The 24,130-nt window shown below is 37.9% G+C and overlaps 1 protein-coding gene across 6 annotated transcripts in view; it reads right to left on the bottom strand.

Moving 5' to 3' along the window:
• PPP2R2A (protein phosphatase 2 regulatory subunit Balpha) overlaps positions 1 to 24,130 on the bottom strand; it is a 106,729-nt gene that overhangs the window by 3,267 nt on the left and 79,332 nt on the right. For 5 of the 6 annotated variants that reach the window (XM_074285437.1, XM_074285436.1, XM_074285439.1 and 2 more), the window contains 7 exons: positions 23,722 to 23,819; positions 14,750 to 14,915; positions 11,155 to 11,267; positions 8,241 to 8,418; positions 7,572 to 7,736; positions 5,993 to 6,162; positions 4,012 to 4,103 (listed from right to left, as the gene is read on the bottom strand). In XM_074285437.1, coding sequence (XP_074141538.1) covers positions 4,012 to 4,103; positions 5,993 to 6,162; positions 7,572 to 7,736; positions 8,241 to 8,418; positions 11,155 to 11,267; positions 14,750 to 14,915; positions 23,722 to 23,819 — 982 coding nt within the window. Of the gene's footprint in view, positions 1 to 4,011; positions 4,104 to 5,992; positions 6,163 to 7,571; positions 7,737 to 8,240; positions 8,419 to 11,154; positions 11,268 to 14,749; positions 14,916 to 22,638; positions 22,687 to 23,721; positions 23,820 to 24,130 lie in introns of those variants that run through there. The other variant, XM_074285441.1, reaches the window with a different exon arrangement.

Here is a 24,130-nt window from a genome sequence, read left to right as displayed (position 1 = left end):
GATATGGAGGTGAGTGATTTAAAAAAAAAAAAAAAAAAAAAAAAAAAAAAAGTCTGCTCATCCAAGGTCCCTCAAGCTTAAGGCCAATGATTCCTGATCAAGCAGGAGTCCAACTAGATGTACAACTCTTACAACTCAGATTTTCTAAGATGCCTAATCAACTACTATGTCCCAGCCACAGTGCTATGTACAGAAAGTGTAAAGAAAGGAAAACAAAAATTCCTATTTTATAAACCAGAGTAAATATTTCTCCAATAGTCCAGGGTCAAGCCATTTCACAGATGCTGAAACTGAGCTTCAGGTAAACTAGGTGCCCTGTCCAAAGGCATCCTGTGCTGAACTGAGGGGGCCAGGTGTGGGGCCGGGTTTAGGTCCGGGCCTGATGGAGAGACACAAGGCAATAAGGCCCCTTGATCCAAAGAGCTCACACTGCCAAGGGCATTTAAAATAGACTGGCAAGAGTGGCTACCCTACAGTAGAGATACAATGAAGACATTCCCTTCCCCCTCCAAGTGCTGCCGGGTCCTGACAACCCACTCTTGGAGACAGGTCCCCCACTCCAGGCTCTTTCTCCGAGTTCCCACATTCCCAAAGCATGGCCCAACCCACATTGATCCCGATGTCCTGCACACTCCCTTCTCTACAAGGTCTAGTACCCTCCCTACTCTGGCCTTCTCTTCCCTTCAGGCTTATCACACCTCATCACGCCTCCTGCCCCACAGTGGCCCCGAGGTCCCTCAAGTAAGACTCTTGACCTCTAGACTCTCTGCCTTTTCCCTGGCTTTGCCCTAGGCCTATAAAGCCCCTACCTCAATCTTCACTTCCTGCCTTCCATTGAATCCCAGCTAGAATCCCCCCTTCTCCAGGAAGCCTTCTCTGATCCTTCCTAACCAACAGGTTTTCAGCAATCTGACTCATATCTAGCTTGTTTGTACACAGATGCTCTCCTGCTGTCTTGAGAGCAGGGAATATAGTTTTGTTTTTGTCTCTCTCTGAATCCCCAGGACTTAGTACAATACACACAACACTGGAGGCCCTTACGAAGCATCTGATTGAAAGCTAGAATGCTTAATACAAGACCGCCATCTGAACAAAAGAATAAGTGATAATAACCTGTAATAAGCCTAAAAAATATTCTGTTGTGAAAAGCTTTAAGTGGGAAATGAAACCTTGGAGTTGGCAAGTGGACCTGCCAGCTCCACCAATGGACACCTGTAGGGGCTGGGAGGTGGTCAGACAGCCCGGCCTCTGCCCTGGAGGCTGGTGGGTTAGAGTCGGTTAGATGATGTCACTGTTGGGTCCCTATGAACATCTGGGAGAGGGGAGATCTCAACTCTACAGACCTCACCTTTCCTTTGGGCTAACTCAATTCTGCTTTCCTCATGGAGCCCAGCAGCTTCTCAAGGACACGCTGGGCTGGGCGGTCCCGGGCCAGGATTTCCTGTGTCCTACAATTGATTCTAGCGTTACTAAGAGACCTTGTGGTGTCCTTGTAGCGCTTTTTCTGAACTCTCCTGTGAACACTTGCCCTGTGTGCTTTCTCCATAAAATCATGTTTCTGGCAAGTGTCCATTTGGCATTTGAGCTGTGTGGCCAGTCCAGAGGGGTTGGAACCAGCTGATCCACCTAACTTCTCACCTGACTTGGGCTTAGCACTTTTAGGCAAATGGTATATACCCTGAAGAATCAAAAAGCAGTAAAGAATACGCAGAAAAATATTTGGAGCAACATTTTTTGTTATCCCAAAAATTGCAAAGGAAGAGGGTGGCCATCAACTGAGTGATGACCAAACAAATGACTGTACATGGATGGAATATTATGGCATCAGAAGAAATAATGACAGGCTCAGAGAAACCTGGAAGGCTTGTATGACATGAGGCAGGATAAGAAATAATTTATGTAATAATTTAGCAGCAAGATTACATGATGATGAATTATGGGAGACCTGGCTCTTCTCAGCAATGCTATGATCTAACAATCCAACAGATTTAGGATGGAAAATGCCATTCACATCTAGAAAAAGAACAATGGGCATTGAAGGTAGAGCGAAACATACTATGTTAACTTTTTCCCCCTCATTTTCATCTGATTTTTCTTGTACAGCATGACAAATACTGAAATATGTTTAGAAGTTTAACCTATATGTAGTCGTTATCCTGGGCAGAAGAGAGGGAGAAAAAAAATTTGAAATTCAAAATCTTACAAAAACGAATGTTGAAAACTTTTTATATGTAACTGGAAAAATAAATGCTACTAGTGGAAAAATATTTATAAGAAAGTTTTCAAGGAATTGAAAATTGCATAAAATGCCATGATCCACCACAGTTTCACAAAATCAATATCAAAGCACACACTTTCAGATGTTCCCCTTTTCCAGATTGTTTATCAACTAAAGATACAAAACAAAATTTGTCTTTTCAGATATAGCCAACGTGTGAATGTTTTGCTTACTTCTTAAAGGGTAGTGGTTATACCAGTGGAAAAAAGAAGACAGATTTGAGACACATGCAGTTTTCCTAATAAAAAGTTCATTTTAAAGCAATTCCTCTCCAGAATCAATTCAACAAGGGTGAGAGATGAAAGAACAAGGCTCCCATAAACAGGGACAAAGAGTAATCTGATTAAAATGTTTCAGAGTTGACTCTTTTCTTTTGAAAGAGAATGAACAGTAAAAATGGGACCCTCTTAAAATAATAAAGACAAGCAAGAGCAGCCACACTGGGAAAGATCAGAGTTCATGAAGACCAAGGAAGCAGAGGTAGGATGGAAGGTTCAGATCCTTCCCACTGGCCATGAAGTCCTGGGAAAAGAGTCAAGATCCTGTCCTGGAAGATGAAGATAATTCCTCGAGTACTTTTATGTCCTAGAGCTGCTGTAGGGAGCCAGCCAGGAATGCTTTGCAATCCTACAGTAACCTATGGTTCAGGGAGCAGCAAAATCTTACAACCTTGAAGTCTGCTAAAATATTTTAGTGGGGGTAGGGATAGGGGAGAAGGTTAAGGAGGGGTTCAGCTATAAGTATTTCTGAAACTCTCAGTCAGCATGGCTTTCTGCAGCATTAGTACGAGACTTAAAATCTTACAGCTAGTTGGTTCAAGGCACTGCTGCTGCCTTTCTCCAACTTGGCCTGAGTTAATAAGACGCCATTCTGCTTAATCCCCACTGAGTACCTAAAGCCTCCTGGGAAACAAGAGGGAAGAGGGACCTTTCTGTGGTCATAGATCAGAAACAAGCACCCTGGGGACACTGCTTCACATCAATCTTGTCAGGTGCTCGAACTTGGAGGACAACTGAGGAGATTCCCCAGGCCCGCAGCACTAGCACGGGCACAAAGAACTCTTTCTAATTTACATTAGGTACTCTACAACCCTCTCTTAATATAATAATGACTACCACATGGCAGTCATTATTATAAATTTTTTGCTAGAAACTTGAAAGGTCTCAAAAGAAGCTCTTCCTCTAGTAAAACAACGCAAAAGTAATGAATAATTGAAATAAAGGAGCAATTTTATCCTAGTTCAAAATGGCCACAAATTAATCCACATATGTGATAATCCAGTAAGTAAAAGAAGATTGTTGGCTCTTTTTTTAGCCAACGATATTTTCTTAAACAGAAAAGTCCAAACTTTTATACCTAAAATATTTTATTTTATTGTATTAAGGGGCATAAAATCAGATACTTTGATGGGATCCTAGAATAAGTAAAAAAAGACATTTGAAATAATGCATTAAAATAATGGTCATCTAATGTGGCACTGGTTAGTCACATATGTTGTCACATTTTAGAATTCAATTCACAGAACAATCCTCATTAAACTAAACACTCAAGGTCAATCTTACATCCAAACAAGTGTAAGTCTTTCCTATCATTAAAAATATTGTAAACTTTACACATTTAGTGTATAGTGAGAAGCTTGGGATGGTAATCTCTTCTTTGGCCTGGAGTGACCCAAAACCCTTCCCCAAGTAGTGGTCACAATCTTATGGACCATTCAAATTAAAACTAATTACCTGTCTGATCCATTCCAACAACACTCAAATTTGTCAAAAATGCAGTCATTCTCATACAGTGAGCAAAGTTTACTTCTGAGGTATTCATGCACCTGGAAGGAAAGGAAAAGGGAAGAAGAGAATAGTTAATGACACTTTAAAGCTTACTTGTAGAAGCTGAGAAAATCATTAAAGTTTATACTCTACAAATAAGAAGATCCAAAAACTCTTCTAGAACAATATTTCAGCATTACTTATGAACCACAGCTGGCCCTCAAGTTTATCACTGGTGAAGAGACAATATAAAATCCAGCTTTGACACTTCCAGACAAAAGAATGTTCTGTAATGATGGCAGTTCCCTCATCCCTTGAGGGATGCTCCTTGTGTCCACTGGGCTGAGGGGATTGGAGTGGGAGTGGTCTGGGACCTTGGTTTTCTTAATGTGTTGATAACTTTACTTATTTTATAAATTTAAAAACATGACTCATTAGGTCAAAAGGAAAATAAAATAAAGGGCCTTGACTTAATTTAAAATAAAAATGTAAAGGTCCATTACAATTTGCTACAGATTAACTAACTATAAAGAAACCTTAATTTCTCCAATTTGCAAAAAAAAAAAAAAAAAAAAAAAAAAAAAAAAAAACAAAAAAAATCCAAGATAGGATCAAAAGATATTAGCTGTTATATAAACAGACTGACAAGATTATGCTGCTTTCCTCCTAACAACTTCACTAGTACTCTAAAACCCCATTAATCCCAAGATTTGTTTTGCTTTATGGGATCTGCCTATTACTTGAAGACAAGTCTTGAAAAGAAAAACTATGTAATAAAAGAATGAGCACTTCTGAAATTCCTAGGAAATTGAAATTCTTAAACTCAGATTCCCCAGGAGCCGTGCTAGAATGAGATGATTCGGGTTGTATGTGTGTGTAACTCATCATCAACAGACAATTTGATTAATCAGATAAAATAAGACTCATCTGGGGACCTGAATTGTTCCACCTGGGTTATGTTTCCAAAGTACAAAATAAGATAATCCTTTATATTGATATCTAAATGAGATTAAGAGTATGGTACAATGTATGAATTCAGCAATGTTCAAGCCACTGTACTTGGAGCCTAACCAAGGTTTATGAAGGTCTTTGTTTAATAAATTCTCTTAAAATTAGGGAGGGCTTCTTATACAGGTTCTACATAAAAGGTAGCAGCCCAATTAAAAGACAAGAATCATTGACAAAATGAAATAGAGCTGAGCATCCTTTTAAAAAATTTGCTGTGGGTGCTGATCTTTTCCTTTGCAGCTGTGCCTCTGGCTGCATCATTGTCCATTACATCAGCACTCCTCACAGCCCCTGAACATCTCACCTAGGATGCTCCACCTGTCACCCCTCCCTCTCCTCAGATCCAGTGGGAGTTCCACTTTGCATCTATTGCCCTGACCCAACCACTAATATTTCCCTCAGAAGAAATCCATCACATCATATCTTCCCACTATCTTGCTATCAAGGACTGACTCACCTGTCTCAGCCTCCTTCCCCTTCCCCCACTGGAAGGGGCCACTCGACTCACTCGCCCAGACCTGGGCCCTCCCCGGTTTCATTGGCCCGGTGCCTAGGAATCACCTCTTTTTGTGGGTTAAAAGCCACCTGAGAGCAGAAGCCATGCCTCTTTATTCACTGCATCCCAGAGCATGCCTTAGCACATAGGAGGGACTGACCCCATCCAAGTTCACTGGACTGAACCAGAGCATTCACAGGCTCATCACCCACCATGATCCCAGCCCTCCCTCTGGCCTGATACTGCCAGACTGCTTGACCTAGCAGACTATAAGCTGCCAAACCCCAGACAGCATTTAGGAAGGGTGCCCCAGGCCAAGGCAGACTGAAAGGACACAACCATCTTGTTCTCCAAAACACTCACTATCAAATCCACTCACACAAAGAAAAGTCCCATGCCCAGGGCACTCCTATAGGTTCAACAGTTTCTGTAAACTATAAATACCTGGTAGGTTTCCACAGGTCTGTTTTCCATGTTTAAATCCCAGATTTTTACTGACAGGTAATCTCTAGTCATCATATATCGACCACTATGGCTGAATTTGACATCCGAAATGGAAGAAATAATTTCAGAGAAAAAGGACCTGTTACTGGGATCTTCGGGTTCCTCAAACACTTAAAAGGGAAAAACAGAAAAGGGCAAGGCACAAAAAATTCAGATGGAGAAAATGTAACAATTGCTCATGATTACATCTACAAAAAAGGCTCCCACTTGGACAGCTTCACGAGGCCTCCCCCTCCCTCCAAAGATAGGCGTTTTCTACCCCACTTCATCTGAAAACTCAGGGCAATCTCTGCCAACCTCGCACCCCCAGTGTCTGAAGCCGCCTCCAGCACTCCAAGGGATCCCCGAGTTTTGAGGACACTGGCCCCGCTATCTTGGCATCGACTTAAAAAATTAGTGCCATTTTATACTGAATTTAATGCAGTGTCACATTCAAGTGGTAAAGGTACAAAAAGTGGTTTAGGGGCACCGTTTCTTAAGGCAGATCAGCTGAACATGGAGATGCCTCCACAAATAAAGAATTGAGATTAAGAGATCTCTCTTCTCTTCTATTCTAAGCTTTAATGAAAACATACAATATACTGTCCAACCTTGAGACATTTAAAAAGAAAAGGGCAGAGACCCTGAGAGCTGGATACTTGGCTAGGGCCACCCAGAGCTGCTGTGAGCCCAAGGCCCTAACATATATGGTACAGCTCTCTGCCCTAATGTTAGCCTGACTTAGCAAAGTATCTCCCTCTAGTGCAGTAGCTACAAGGGCCTCTTGCATCCTGATAGTCTTCCTAACAAAGGAAATGACACCATAAAAGGAAAGGAAGAAACTCTTAAAACTCAAAATTTAATGTGATGGCCAAATGTTGTAATTATGAAGCCAAGTGCAATGTGCAAATTACAAAAATCTTCTTCAGATGGGGAAATATGGATTATCAATAACCACCCCAAACTGTTAAAGATTAGCAAATCATCAGAGAAAAATAACCTCACACTTACCAAGTTAAGATTCTGAACAATGGTCAACATACTGAAAAAAAAATGTGGCACACAAACGTACTAGTTATGGGGCTGTGCTTTGGTTCAACCATTTGGGAGAATCATTTTTTATTACATAATAAAAGTTACTAACTTCTTTACACTCTTTGACCCAGAGATTCCACTACTGAATCACATCCCAAGGAAACTAATAGCAATAAAAAAACAATTATTTTCAGTATTATTAATGACAAGATAAAAATTATAAACAAAACATGTGCCCCAACTATTAAAGTATGGCTGAAAACATAACAAATAGGAAGACAAGTAGCCTGTATTAAATGCATATGATGTGCCAGTGGGCACTAAGAGAAGGACTAGAGAACTCAAAGAAATATGGGAAGGTCAGTATTACATGACGCTAAGTGAATGTTCAGAAAACAATGCATTGTGCCAATGACCCACGTGCACTGAGTCAAGAGAGAAGAGACAGACAATGTGAGGGCCCTGCTGCGGTGCCAGTCAGGGATGAACTCTTCATGTGACTTACATTTAGAATGCCGGTCACAGAGGGCCGAGGCCCTCATATCACACAGTCGAATTGTCCCTTTACTGCTGCTGTACACAAATGTATTACAGCTGTTGGGATGGAACTCGGCCGCCGTGATCACCTCAGTCAACTCTTCCATGTTGGCAGGCTTGATATCTACAATATCTGGTTAGCATTTTGTTAAAGAATTTCAACTTAATAATGCTGTAGTCTTACTGTTTCACATAAGCTCTTTTCTTAACTACTTTATTTCTAAATTATTTTTAAAAACACAGACTGTTTCTGTTAAATCATCAACACAAATTTCAATTCTTAAGTAGCATAAAAAGCCAAAAGAGGGGGAAGAAAAATCCCAGTATTACCCCAGTAAAGGAATGTTAAAGGCAATCCCCTCCAGCACACATTTAGGTCAATCTTAAATGCACGCAGAGAGACAGAGATCGAGACCATTTAAAAAAAACCCTCTTCTTTGTATAAACCAGAAACTTGTATAGTCTTTATATAGCATACTGTATAGTATATTATATATTATATAGTATACTGTACTAGTACACTGTAATAAGCAGTAGATAGTTAGAAAAGGGTGATTACAACAATATTCAAGAGAATTAGAAAAAATAAATCTATTACCAAATGATTTCCCATTAGATCCCACACTGAAATGGATACTAAAACTTCGGTCTGTAATTTCAAGGTGCCAAAGATTAATCCGCAAATCATCTGCAGATAAATATGTTTCATAATCACTATTGATAGAGATAGAATTGATGTGATATGTATGAGCATTGGCAAATATTCTCCTTGGACTCGCCTCAACCATCAGATCCATGGGCCTAAATACTGGCACCTGTCAATTAAATAAATGAAAATTATTAGTATTTATAAAGTAAAAACAATTTCAAGACTTCATAATATTCCCATTATACTAACCTTGTAGGAAGACAAATTAAAGCAAAGTTATTACTTACTATTTTCTAAGCACTAGATAAGTCTATATTTAAAAAGCAGGAGAAGATTCAATCAAGATAAATAAGAAATTTAGATAATTATTTAATCCATATTGGAGGAGCTGCAGACTCTTTTTTTATAATTTACAGCCAAATTAGTTTGTTGTATGACAAATTCAAGAGAATCGAGGGTTCCCATAGTACTCCAACCTTATATTTTCAAGAGAAAGTACTAATAGCTTCCAAGGATATGAGTGAGGAGGGGTTTGTCCAAAATCATCCATGTCAATTAAGAGCTGCAGATCTGGGACCAGAACTTAATGTTCCTAACAAAAGAAATGTCCAAAAAGGATGACCCTATCTAAATAAACTTATAGCTTTAATACTGTACTAATCAAATTAACAAGGAGACACTTCAAAGAATCAAGACAAAAATAATTAAATTCATACGGAGGAAGAAAAACTTTTAAAACATCAAGGGAAACAATTTTTAGAAGGAATTAAGAGGCCATCATCAAATCCCCAATTCTATTACACAGCAAAAATAACTTAAAGGCTTTGATAATAGATAAAAAAATTGAAAAGTTGTTCCCTCGCAAAGATTAGACAGGGCAGCTAGGTGGAGCACTAGGCCTTGTCAGGAAGACTCATCTTCCAAGAAAATTCCAAGAAATTCAGCCTCACACACTTACAAGCAGAGAGATTCTGGGCAAGTCACCTAAACGTGTTTGTCTCAGTTTCCCTCATCTGTAAAACAGACTACAGAAGGAAATAGTAAACCACTGCAGTATCTTGGCCAATAAAATCCTAAAAGTAATCATAAAGAGTTGGACTAATAATAAGAAAGTAAAGAAATAAGACATCAAAGCAAACCTATGTCGTAGTCTATTCATGGGTAAAGCAAAAAGACAAAACACTGTCAATCTTTTTATTCAAAATTAAATTGCTAGAAAAAATGAGAAAGCAATTTTTTAAGAAAATAGGCTCAGACTACATCTTATACTACATACTAAAATATAATCCAAATGTCCAAAATATTTGAATATAAAATGTCACCTCACACACAATATGTCATGGATAAAGTAAAAATTCTTAAAGCTGTACACATCAAAGATGATTTAAGGTAAAATAAATTGAGGCTTCTTAAACTTTTTCCACTTGTGACCTCTTTTAAAATGACCCAGGGTATGTATATAGGTAAATAAAATAGGTGCACAAACCAAACATTTACTGATAATGAATTCTAATTTTGCAACCCCCACATTCAGTTATGTAACCCCATATAGGGTCATGACCCACAGTTTAACGAACTGAAGATTACTGATAATGAAAAAAAAATTAGCTTTATATTTGACAAGGAGGTTGATGTCACCCCATCTCCCACAGATACCTACATGAATACTTGTTGCCATGCTATTTCTAGTTTAAAAAAAAAAAAAAATTAGTGAAAAAATACTGAGCCCAACAATTAAGTAATGTGACATAATAGCGACATAAGAATGCCATGAAATACTAGTGGGGAAAAAAGTGAAGCATTCAAAGAAGTACAGGAAGACTTGTATGAATAAAATTCAATCAAAGAAAACAGAATGAAAACAATAATATGTAACAACTCCAAGTGTTCAAGTGAGGAAAACAATTAAAGCCAAAAAAACTACTACTCAGTCAAAAACACACTGGATACAGCTGGTAGTAACTTGCTAAATAAATAAAGTATATGCTTTAATGAGTATGCCTTTGTTTTAAGGAACAATAAATTATAAAAGGGGAAACCAATCATTTGTTCTTCAGATTAACGAGAGAATGTGATTTGTCTGAATTTATTTGGATTTGTGTGCTGTGTTCAAACAAAATGGCAGCCACGGGGAAAGAAATAAGTCTCTCTGGTTCTTAGTCTAACAAACAGGTACAAAAACATAAAATCCTTTTAAGGATTTTAATCTCATGTTCCTAATTGAGGATGGGAGGGAGAAAAAACAAAATCTCTAAAATACACACAGTTAAACAAAATCAATTCCTATAATGACCACAGCCACATTGTGCTTCATCTTCTTGATCATGAGGTGGGCAGCACCTTTATCAAGTGGTCCTCTATAATCCTTACAGGTTACTATTCCCAGGCTTCTTTGAACTCCTAGCCCTTTCAACTTTTCTTAGGATACAATGATAACCTAATGCATTCACATGCAATAATTTGTCCAGATAGTTTGCCAACTGATGGGAACCTCCTTAGTTTCCACTTATATACCACCATGAAACAAGCTGCTACAAATATGCTTGTGCATGTGGATTCCTTTCTTTTATATCTTTGGGGCATAGCACTTTTATCACTGGGTCAAACAAACAGTGGGGCAAAGCACTTTTAGTGACTTTCAGGATTTGCTTTCTGTAACAGTTGAACCAATTCAAAGCTCCAACCAGAAGACATCAATGTGCCCATTTCCACACAGGCCTTCCAACATTTGTCATTTTGATGACTTTGATGTAGACAAGATGGAACTCAAGACTAGCTGTTATTTGGATTTCTCTAATTATTGAGATCTGGAATATCATTCCTTTTCTTTTCCTCTTCCTCCATTTTGGAATTATCTATCTGGTAACTAAGACCACTAATACAACACCTAAAATATACTTACCCGTAGTGTAGTAACTGTTGTAGGATCCCTATATCGTCCATCTTCTTCTTTTAAATTATATCCCTCTGGTCTTTTGTCCCTTTCAGATATTTTCCATAACTTTATTGTTTTATCTGGGAAGGAAAAGAAAAAATTACTTTTCTTGTAAGACCGATTTTATGACCAACAAAGCACTAAAGACATTTTAAAATAAACATCTGTCACACAGTATTCAATGTCCTAACTATCAGTATCTCCTTAATTCCTTCAAAACTATTGGTCTACTTATTAAATTTAATTTCTCCATCCACAAGCCACCAATATCACCCAATAAGCAATAACTAGACATCTCCTCCCTGAGCTCTTTATAGAATCTTCCGTTTCTTGGAAGTCAAGAAATCAGAACTGGTTGTGCAGCACACTCAACAATTTTGGGGCAACTCAGATGCTTACCCAAAGTCAGTCACTTCACCTCTGTCCTTTCTTTGCTCTGATGCAATAAAATTGGCAATAGAAGGATAAGAAAGAGCTGAAAATTTTACAAGTTTCACGAAATTCCAGCATCCCATCATCTTTCCATAAATGTTTTGTAGGACACATCCCACATGCTAGAGAAGACTTTCTGCAGTCCTTTTAAACTTCACATATGATGAAAAAATGCTATCTATCTCCAAAAAAGAACCAAATATAAACTGAAGAATACTATTTTTTACTTTTTTTTTTTTGGGGGGGGGTGTCTATTATTGCACAACATGACTAATGTGAAAATGTTTTGTATGACTGCACATGTAAAACATAAAGCAGCTTGTGTTCTCCACGAGGGGAGGGCAGGAAGAAAGAAAACTTTGAATTCAACATTTTAAAAAAAGAATGTTAAAGATACATTTTTACATGTAATTGAAACAAAATTTTAAAATAAACTTCTAAGATATTCCTAAAAACTTTTTTTTAAACAAGGAAAATGGTTAAGTTGGGGTGTTTGGGGTTTTTTGGGACAATAACAAAACAAAAACTGTCTTTGCCCAATTCAAAATATACAGCTTTGATGATCCTTCAGTGCTGCCTCTTACTTAATCTTATTAAAATTTAATTAACCTGTTCCTGGGAAATGGGGTGTTCTTATCCACCTAATGTGAAAGAAGCTGCCTAGTCCTCAGCAGCTCGGAGCCTAGGTCCCGAAATCAAAAAGGAGCAATTTGAGATGAAGAATCTGCAGGAGCATGCATCAGTCACAGTGCTCTGCAGCTCAGCTAGGTGAAGTTTCACCCTGGTTCTGTGCCTAGTACATGTTAAGGTCCCACCCAGAGTTGGCATTCTACCAATTACTATAAGAATGAAGGACAAAAAGGAGAGGGGGAAGTGTTTTCTCAGCTTAATTTCATAGATAGCATCTTTCTGAACACTTTTTCCAAATCTTCTAAACATATAGGGAAAAGATACTGATTAGGTTTAAGGAGACATTTTCTGTTTTAAAAATACAGAGAAACACAAAGCCTAAGATTTGGAGCATATGCACAATGAAAAAAGTGGGAATAAGAATCACTACAGAAGAGAAGCCTCTAATACAACTGTTGTTGAATACCAACAGAAATGAAGGCCCTACAAAAATCCCTGAAGGCACAAAATTACTTAGAAAAGCACACATAATATTATCAATGTTTTATCTATTTTGCTAAATATTTCCCAAGTACATTTGAGTCCTCAAGTTTGATTCCTCTGCTCTTATACATTCTGCTTTTGTGCACATCATTTCCTGCAATTTCCCTAGTGCATTTCCCCTAGTCAACATCAAACTTTTTTGGTTCTTCCTGAAAAATCCCTTTTGTTGATTTTCTTCAGTCATTTAGTCGTGTCCAACTCTTCTGTTCTGCAACATTTCTCAAAGTTGCTCATTTCCATGATATTTTCTATCCATTTTATCCTACCAACCCCTTTTCCTTTTGCCTTCAATCAATCTGCTCTCTCATCAAGATCTTTTTCAATGAATCCCCAGCTTCTCATTATGGGACCAAAGAATTTAAACTTCAGCATTTGGCCTTCCAATCTGAATTAATTTAAGTACTGAGTGATTTGCTCTCCTTCCTATCTAAGACTCTCAAATCTTCTCCAGTACCACAATTCAAAAGCATCAATTCCTCAGCTTACCTTACAAACTCTTCTCTTACAAACATACATTGCTACTAGAAAACCCACAGCTTCAACTATAAGGACCTTGGACTCTGCTTTTTAATCCACTGTCAGATTTGTCAGAGCTTTCCTTCTAGGAGCAACCGCCATTTAATTTCGTGGCTGCAGTCACTGCATGCTGTGTGCATTGATCTTTGAGCCCAAGAATATAAAATCTGACACTGCTTCCATCTCTTCTCCCTTTATTTGCCAGGAAGTGGTGGGACCAAATGCCCAGCTTTTAAGGTTTGTTTTCTTTTTAAAACGTGAAGCTTCAAGCCAGCTTTACACCTTTGTCTTCCACTCTCATCAAGAGGCCTCTTAACTCCAAAATGGTAACACCTGCACACTTGAGATTGTTGAAATTTATGCCAACAATTTTAATTCTGGCTTTTATTCATCCAGGCCTGCATTTCACAAGATGCATTTTGCATATAAATTAACTAAGGAGACAATATGCAGTCCTGCCATTTCCTTTTCCAAACTTAAATCAAACAGCTCATCTGGACATTTTGAAAGAAGGTCCCATAGAAATCTCAGAAACAATCTTTCTCAACTTTCCCTGAAAATGTTGAACAAAAAGTTTATTTTTACACACACACAGGAACAATGTTCACATAGGACTATTTGGGAAGATATCAGTTCTCTCATAGATCAGAGTAATAATAAGCTCCTTTTTGTGCACCATTGGGGCAGCCCATTGATAGGTGGGTGTGTGTATATATATATGTATATATACACATATATATCAATGTGTATACAACCAGGGGTTCTCAAACTACATCCCACAGACGACATTTATGAGACTCGCTGGGTTATGGCAAATGGGCTGAGGGGGCGGAGACAGTGTGAGTTTTTGTTTTTACTATAGTACGGATCTCCAACAGTCTAAGGGACACTGAACTGGCCCCCTAATTAAAAAGTTTGAGGACCGGGTGTGCACACACACACACACACACACACACACACACACACACACACACACACACACTCATAAATAGGGTGATTAAAACAAGGGCTCTTTACATATGATTGTCTAGCCATAGCAAACAAGAATTTATTAAACACATACTATATGACAATCATTATTCTGAGTGAAAAGTATGATATGCTAAAGTGAGAGAGAACTTTTAACAACTACTTACCTGTAGGCAGAGACTGTATTTAATGGGTAAACTACTACTGTTTAAAAAATAATTATGTTACAGAAAAAAATTATCTTGAGGCTTCGCCTCAACTTAGTAAGAAGTGAAAGATTTAAGAAAGAAAGAAAACAGAGAAAGTCAAAGTTATTCTAAAAGTCTGTGCCAAAATCAAATGTCTGATAGCTTTCCCAGCTTCTCCGCCACACAAATTTCCAAACTTATGGTACCTAGCCCACAGTGAATATTTAACCAAGATTCCATCCTTTTTCCTCCCAAACTGACAATATAAGAAATGTTTTGCTTACCATTGGTAGATAATAAAAATTGAGCAGCATTTTTCTGAGGCAACCACCTAATCTTGTTGATCTTTTCTTCAATTTCTAAACTTTTCAAGTAGTCAAACTCAGGTTCATGGCTCTGGAAGGTGCTGTAAACATTGTATTCTCCTCTGCTATGCGTTTGGGTTTTGTTCTAAAATGCAAACAAAGATTCTGGTGACTCTGCTGAGGAGCTTTTACAAGGTAAATTCAATGTATTTTTTCAACTACAGAAGTTTCAACAAATAGACAATGGTTTCAAAACATGCTCATGCACCACAATACTGGGACAATGTTTTGTTTTTTGTTTTGAATACGTAGAATTTTCATTTTAATGGAAATACTTTAAATACTTGAATTTTGCCTTTACATTCTGCATTAAAAAAAAAAATGACACTTTTAGTTAAAATAGAATATTTAACCTGGATGAGAAATTGGGCATTATATGTGCTATTGCTTAAACTAGCAAAAATGAAATGAGTAAATCAATCCAGAACAGATTGATTTATACTAGTATTTCCAGACAATTTTACAGTCAATTCCCCAACTATCTGGTATGAGATTTATTTTTATTCTTTTGGTCACTTTTCCATGTGTCTGCCTTTAGACTATTTATTGCACAACTAGAAAGGCTTCCTCACAACTGCTGAGAAATATGTCTGATGCAATTAATATTAGTGAAGAAAGACCTAGCAGCCAAACAGGATTTCAAATTATCCATCAGCTTTCTTTCTTAATCAATAACTATGATAATTTAAAGTGCTCACTTTATATGCATAATCATTCAAACAAGATGGATATTACTTTTTTCATTCTCAGTTAATTTAAAAGGATAGTACACTAAGTTACTGCCATAGATTATTGCATCATGTTATTCAAAATCAGCTGTTGATAAATGCTCAAAGGAAGAAATTATTTATTCAGCCATCTAATAACTAGATGATTCTGACAGCAGTGAACACATATGAAGCACAAATGGTTCAATGAAAATATAACTTGAGCCTCACAACATTATATGTCCATGAGTTATCTATCAGCTTAAGAAGATTGACTGTCTACTAAATATTGGACAGGGAGACTACACTCTTGCCACTAAACCAGCTTGTTTTTTTTTCTTTTAATTTCAAATAACACATATAAATGAAAAGACATTTACACATATACTTTATGTGAATACTGAAATGCAAACAATATATCATAAAAATCTCTTTTTTTTTTTTAATTGTGGTAAGAGTCCACACCTGGAATAACAGCAAGAAACTTGGTCAAGAAGACTTGAGCTGTGACCCTCACTAGCAAAATGATCTGATGAAATCACTTAACCTCCCTGGAAGGACTTGTCTACTAAGTCCAATACTGCTTGTGATGCTCCCTAATAAAGAGGATTTCTCATATTCAGGACTACTGTATTTTCTTTTGATATAATGGAGACTTCCCAACACTTAAGAAAATCCTTTTTAAAATGTAATGCAAACAAAACAAAACAAAACAAAACAAAACAAAACAAAACAAAAACCTCTCAACTGTTTAAAAAATAAAGGGGGGGAGGGTGGGAGAGAAGAAAGAGACCATATTCTTTTGCTGTGAAAGTCCAGTCCTAACAATGCCAGCAGTTTTAAAACCAGAGCTCGGATGATTTTTGTACTCAGTGTATACGGATCATTTGGCTTTGCATATTTCATTCTGAATCAATTTATAAGAATTATTCCTACATATATTTACCTTTAATCTTCATATACTTCACTGACTCACCACAATTTATTTCTATTCACAATTCTAAGAGTGAACTAATGTCTGCCCTTTTCGGTGTTTCCAATAATGAATAACACATTTTAGCATGTTTACATGAAGTGATGACTTGGTATTATTTTTAACCAGTTTAGCCCGAGTTTAGTCTTACAAACAGACCAAAGTGAGAATTTTAAGCATATGAATTTAAGATCAAAGTCTTATGCCTTTATCTTGGGGGAAAAATTTTTTTTTAAAGGTTAGACTAATGAAAGGCAACATAATCCAACTAAAATCCTACCAAATAGAATATAAATAAAACTTAATAACTTTCCTTCTCTTTAATCACAAAACAGTCTTTGTTTTAGGTAAAAATCCACCACCCAAAACACTGTAAAAAAAATTTAAATATTAATTCTGCGAAGCAGCCACTAGGTGGTGCTAGTAAAAAAAATCCATTACATCTTCCTTCCTCATGAGCTTGCAAAGAAAAATTCATCAACAAAATTAAATTTGGGGTGCATTTAACACCAAGTGGGAGTGAAGATAAAGGGGAAGGCCATCAGTAGGCTGCGGACTCTCACAGAGAGGCTCCCTGAGGCAGAACCTGGCAGCTTCCTCCCTGGGAAGGCCCCTGTCTGACCAAGTGTCCTCTCCCTACCCCCCCAAGAACACCTGGGGCATCTCCCAGGCTGACCAGCAGCAGCCCTGTGCACCTCTCACCATTAACTCTCAGCAGATAGCCAGAAAATGTAATAATAAGACTTAATAAGGCTAAGAATACAGGGTATCAAGAAGCTGGGTGCCAGGCTTGAGTATAAATACAAAGGAAACATGGCTCTGACCGAGCACCCATACAATTAAGAAGCAATATAGAGGAGAACATAGGGCTGAGTGCCCAAGGTGGCCTCTGCTGCCTCCTGCAAAGCCAGCAGGAAGGGCTGAGCGCAGGAATCCCCAAAGAAGGGCTGAAGAAGCTACTCTGACAGCAGCATGGAGGAAGAGAGGACATTCTGTCATTTAGGCAAAGGAGAGGAGAACCAGAACCACGTGGAGGCTAGGAGACAGAAGGGGCAAAGGCAAAGAAGGCAGCATATTTGGGCCAAGGAACAATGGGCACAACCACAGGCTGCGCTTAGGGCAAAGTCTGGGGGATCCTCTGTCAGGAGACAGGGCACAGCTAATGAGCAAGGGGCTTGGAGCTGGCAGAGAGTGCTTCATGGCTTGAGAAGCCTGGAGGCTGAGAAGAAACCATCAACCAGCTTTGTTGCTGGACAAGGAGTCAGGAAAGGACTGGGTTCCAATCTTAACTTAATTCCTCCATTTGCCCAGCTGCCACTGGGCCAGGTCACTTCAGCTCTTACCCTGTTTATTCGCCCATAAAGCAGGTTGCTGTGAGGATCAAATGAGACAGCATGTTTTTAATAAACCTCAAGTACATGAGTTGTTATTATTATTGCACTGAGGTCTCTGCACATAAATGGAAATGGAACTCTTCTGCTTTTTGTCAATACAATGCTAACTGCCAATGATGATAAAGATTCCGCCTCCTGAGCCTGTTCTGAAGTGCCTTCTGAATCAATCATCATATTCCGAATTGTTTTACTGGTGGGTTATTTATCACATGTCTATTTTGTATTTGCTATTATTTTAATTGCTATGGCATAACAAAAATCAGTCCTGGTCGACATTTGAACAAGGTAATGAAGCTAATTGGGAGAGGCAACACCAGAAATAAAACAACATAAGAAAGCATTTTTAAAAGTGATACACAGTGAAAACACAAAATGCTAAATAAAATATGTGGAAGAAAAAGAAAATAACTAGCATAGGTAGCTTACAATTTCTGGGAGAGTTTGTGTTTCCAAAACAAATGGGTCCACAGTTCTAATGTTGAAAGTAGTTTTTAGGTTCCTAAGTTAGCTCTGAAAATCAGAAATGTTTAAATACATCTATGTACACATAAAATGTTAACTTATCTTAGTGTGCACCAAATAAGGAAAAGAACAGCTTTGGTGGGGAGGCAGCAATCAGGGTGGTATAAGAGAGAAAAGTCTCAAGCAACAATCAGCCAAGACAAGATGAATGAAGCAAGTTCCTAGAGAAATAGCAGAGAAGCAGGAATGCAAGTTTGGAGAGCTGAATAATACCCTATGTAAAAAAATGTCTGATAATCTGGCATATATCTTATCTAGATTACTTATAACAAAACATTTCATCTTCATATTGGGTTAAGTACCCAAGCAGTTGTCACAACCCTGCAAAGTTTGAACCTTCAGGACTTTCTAGAATCTCTTATCAAATGCAAAATTCTCAATTGTGGCTCATTTTTCTGACCATAATAGAATCCAAGTAGAAAAGTAAAACGAGTTTTGGAGACATGTTAGACTCTAGAGCTGCTTTAGAAGACGCTTGCATTTTATGGAGTAAACGTTATTGTGACAGTCATTGAGAAGAGGTTATAAATATTATAAATATTTTATGATCACAAAAATGGTTTAAAAACAACAGATTGGCATTTAATAGACTAAACTTCAATCTCCTGGAAAATTCATTATCCAAGGATGCCAGATAAATGAAGACTTACAGAAAAGGCAGGAACTATTAAATAACCATATCTGTGTTAATATATAAATAGGACAGGAGGAGCTGGCACTTGAGTTTTGAGAAGCACCTGCACTAAGTGCCAGTTACTGCTAAGTACTGGGGGTAAAAAGGAATGCAAAAGACACTTTCCTCAGGGTGCTCACCCTCTGCAGGGGGAAAGGACCAAGATAACACACAGACTATTCAAACAAACTACAGACCGGATAGGTCAGAGGTTATCTCCCAGGGGAGGTACTAGCTTAGGATAGGCTTCTTACCGAAGGTGGAATTTGGCAGAAAGTTACAAGGTGGAGAGGAGGGAAACTATTCTAGTCATGGGGGAATGAGCCAGGAAAAATGTTTGGGAGAGAAGAGTATCATGTTAAGAGGAAAGAAGACCAACTATTACAAGAGTCTGGCTTAAACCAGGATGGCGGCAGTGTCAGAAGAAAGAAGTGGGCCCAGGTCAGAGATGTGAGGAAGATAAAAGCCAGACTGAATCCAGTGGCAGAGAGAGAGCCATCAAGAACACCTCCGTGTCCAACCTGCCCGAGTAGGAACATGCTGGCATCCTCCATAGTGACAGGGTGAGCTGGCATGCTAGCAAACAAAGAGGAAGCCTGAGGGGGGCAAAGAGAAGGGAAGAGATAGGCAACAGTTCTGCACCGATTGAGTTTAAGGTGTCTAGGGAAGATAAAGAACCTGAGGATCATCAGCATAGAAAGGCTCATTGAATCCATGGGAGCTGGTGGGACAGTCCTGGGGAGGGGGAGCCCTCACTGCCCAATCCAGAGGCAGTTCAATGGTCATTCTTCTCTTCAGTCTTTGATCCTGCCAGTCGCCCTCCTCTCCTCAATCCTTTCTTTATCACACATTTCTGGTCTCTGCACTGGAGGGTGGGTGACCACGGCCTGAAGTGGATCCAGTGCAGCAGGGGGTCTCAAACTACGGCCCGCGGGCCAGATGCGGCCTGCTGGGGACATTTATGTGGCCTGCAAGGTTATGGCAAATGGGCTAAGGGGCAGAGACAGTGTGAGTTTTTGTTTTTACTATAGTCTGGCTCTCTAATAGTCTGAGGGACAGTGAACTGGCCTCTATTTTAAAAGTTTGAAGACCACTGCAGTATAGGGTAAGCAGCCTATAGAAGAATGGGGTGGCCAGGATGAGGGAAAGGGAGCCATCAGTCTGTCATCAGTTTGTCAGGAATGAATCCAATGACAGCCATCGTGGTTCTTGGGAGAATATTAGTGACTTTCTATAGAAGAGATGAATGCAAGTGTGCCCTATTCTGTGTAGATCTGCAAGAGGATTTTGATCACCCTCTGGCAGGACTTCTTACTTATGAACTCCAGTACTAGGGCATCAGGTCCGCTCCCCCTACCCCTCATCTTCCCAAATACAAATCTCAAGACACTCACTAGCTATCTGATAAGTGGACCCATCCCTTCATGCTTTTTGCCTCAGTTTCCTCATCTATCAAATGACCTGAGAAGAGCAAATCAAAAAGGGAAAACTAGTTTTCTTTGCCAAGAAAACCCCAAATGGGGTCACAAAGAGTCAGAAATGACTGAACAATAACATATGAAGTCTTCAAGGTCAGTTTATTTGACCTCCAAAGTCACCAAGGGAGAATCAGAGACTAGATTTGATCGTAGAGACTGACTCTGTAGAAAATAGGTTTTCCTCCAAATCACTTTAGGGGAAAACAGGTTAAAAAAGAACATTTGATAAATAATTATCTGAACAACATCTTTTGGTCAGGTAGAAGGAAGCCCTACCTTGTAAAAAGATGAATGGAAGATTCAGGGGATCAGAATCTCCTTTAGGCTAGACAAGGGAATTCAACAACTTCAAATATCTTATCTGGGGTGATGGAAGGCACCAAAAACTATGGTTTCTCTTCTGGGAGACTGAAATCATTTCATTATAGCAGAAGAGAAAGGGGCCTTAGAAATCATCTACAAATCTAGTTTGAATTCTCTTGCAAGGATTGCTTTTCCACCATCTTTTATAGAAGATCTTCCAAGGCTCTCTTGGAATATGTTGAAGAATGGGGAACTTACAGTTGAAGTTCACACTGTCTAAAGGACATAAATTTAAGGAGAGCCTGAACAGAAAACAAAATACTTAGTAATGAGAATCCCAATTCCCAATATTAAATCAAAGGTTGAGAGGCTGGTGTAAGGAGAAAAATGGGTTTGTTTGTTTGTTTGTTTTGGGGGAGTTATCAGAGAGCTGAATTTTTTCAAGGTGACAGTAAAAAAGTTATTATAATCAGTCTATTAATCCTTAACACAAGATATATATTTGTTTCACAAAGTAATAGAAGTGAGGAGAACCCTCAAAGGGGAAGGAACTACCATGGACACTTATAACAAACTATATTCAGTTGATAATTTGGAGATATTCTGCCATTTTTGTCTTAAAACAGCCAGTTTATACTGCAAGCCAAGTAAAAAATAGGTTTGATTATATGATTTATTTTCAAATAAGATCTTTGTTAAAAAGGGATTTTCATTCCTTTGTCATTTGAAATGGTATGCCATTCTTCACTAGAACACAACAGAGTATTCAGAGAACCATCTTGGAGTCCATGCAAAGAGTACAAGGTCCTTGTCTACGGGTCACACAAGCAAAGAAGAAAAAAACATGATTCCAGGACTACAGAAGTTCCCCTGGAAAATCATGACTTAAAATCTACCTGAGGTGACAAACATAAGCAGTGAGATTTCAGAGCAGAGAGATATAGTCAAGTGTAACCAATGTTTTTTAACTATCATTTTTTCAAACAGACAAATGTATATTCACAATTAAGTCTAGTGTGAGTTAATCTCCACCAATGGAACTCTCTTGCAGAAAATGGTGATTTGGATTCTTTCTTTTGATCTGAGTGCCTATCATAGTATCTCTTTACAATATTTGAACAGAAAGAGGTCTAGAAAAACACAAAATAAACAACTTCTTTTACATAATATTCTGATTTTTTTCTTAAATATTCCAAGGTCTTATAAAAATGCCAATGCATCTTAATTTCAGTATAGCAGACTTGTGCAAATAGAATTAATCGTAATTTTAAAATTTAACCCATTCTTTTAAAAGAAGCAACATTTCACTAAATTCTAAGAAACCTTTGTTACAATTTCTTCCACATGTGAAAATGACCTCATTTTGATGTGAAAATGAAAATCTTCTACCCAAGCTTATAATTAGCTACTTATTTTTAAAGACAAACACAAGACCGTCATTTAAACTTCTTTTAAACTCATAAGCCTGTGTTATCCAGTGATACAGGATTCTTAAGAGAAAAATAACAAAATGAACAAGAGGAAAACATCATTAATTATACTTAGTCTCAAGATTTCAACTAATTTGAAACTCAACGCACAGAAAGAGAGGGGTAAAAAAATTAAATTAAAAATCAGCCCCTAGATACTAGCCCAAATAAAATTCTTTTTCTTTTCTTCTGCCAAGGCCAATTCAAAAGAAAATTATTAAACATCCTTGGTGTTTTGTGTATCTAATCAAACACTATCAATCATTTCTTTTAACATGGAGTTACCTACCTCACTGGGGTGTTGTGAGGATTAATTCATTAGTGTTTGTAAAGCACTTTGAGATCCTCAGGTCAAAGGCGCTATAGAAGTGCAAAGTAGTAGTATTATTACCACGTTCTTGATTTCCATAAGGAATTTCCCAAGCCTTTAAAACCTCTACTCTAGAATTTTAACTGAATCAGATTCTAGCAACTTTCAATTAACCCTTGTCCAACTTAATCAAGACCACCTAATTAAGAACCTCCAACATTAGAGTTGGACCAGCAAGAGAGAACACCCAGGGACCTTGGGGTTGTGTCAATATAGGGCTTAATAAACTGGCCAAGCTTTACTTCTGGTCTGCAAATGGGGAGGACAGGATCAAGGGGAAAAGAAGGTGAATTCAACTAAGTATATGCAACATTTCAGTGGGAAATCTTGTCAGAAAACCCCAAATCTATTAAGCATTGCACATTCTATCCACATCTTTCAGTCACAACATATAATGAATTTAATATATAATACCAAAATTGAAGAATGGTCTAATATCAAACTCTACTTTAAGAAAAATATTGGCAAAAATGGTTCTGAGTTGTGCCAGAATTAGTAAAAGAAACAGAATCCAATTTAAATGCTCCATTTTTTCCCAAGTACAAATACCAAGCAATAGGTACTTACAACACTGGTAGTCAATGGGCAGTTTAAAATGCTCAGACAGCACTAAAAGAGGCAGCCCTTTTAATTTAATCTGCAGCTTCCTTAAAGCAGATCATAGAAGAGGCTGACAATTTCCATGAGGGAAGGCCTCAAGAAGAGGGGTTCAAACAACATAGTTCTTCTAGTCAATTTTCCTAAGATAATTCTAAAAACAAAATAATTTAAAAAGCAACGGTAGACAAAAATGCTAAGCCACCTGCTTGAAATGTTTGGTCTAGGCCAAACAGAGCAAAGGATTCAATCTATACAAAGGGCTTTGCAAATCTTAAGGCATCCTGTGATATTGTTAATGGTGTTATTTGCTCTTTCAGACAAATCTCTTGCCAATAGATCTAAGTGGATCTACTGGTAACAGCTCTAATCCAGGGGATTCAAGGTCAAACTTGAAGGACTCACCTCCTGCTCCTGTTGGAAGATGACGACTCTACCTCCTTTATCTCCTGTTGCTAGCAATTCTCCAGAATGGTTAAATTCTACTGTAGAAATTATATCTGCTGTATAACCAAAAAGAAATAAAATGTCAGTGCTTCTTTCCTGAATCAAGCCACACATCTCTCAGTCATAGAAAGTACTTTAAAAAAGAAAAACATTTACTCACAATCCAATATCAAGAAGCAATTACAAAGAGATTCTGATGCTCTAAGTTTAGGTAGAAACTGTCAACTCCAACCATCAAAAACATTCTCCCCAAGTAAATCATCTTATGATTCTGTTTGTAACTAAAAACATAAATAATGTATGTTACATAAACTTATTTCTAAATGTCTGATCTGTATGAATAAAGTTTAAAAAAAAAAAAAAACCT

Source organism: Sminthopsis crassicaudata, chromosome 2, assembly GCF_048593235.1.
Source record: "Sminthopsis crassicaudata isolate SCR6 chromosome 2, ASM4859323v1, whole genome shotgun sequence".
NCBI classification, from domain to species: Eukaryota; Metazoa; Chordata; class Mammalia; order Dasyuromorphia; family Dasyuridae; genus Sminthopsis; species Sminthopsis crassicaudata.
Note: the sequence above shows the minus strand (reverse complement) of the source record. Positions and strands in the feature narration are given on the sequence as shown.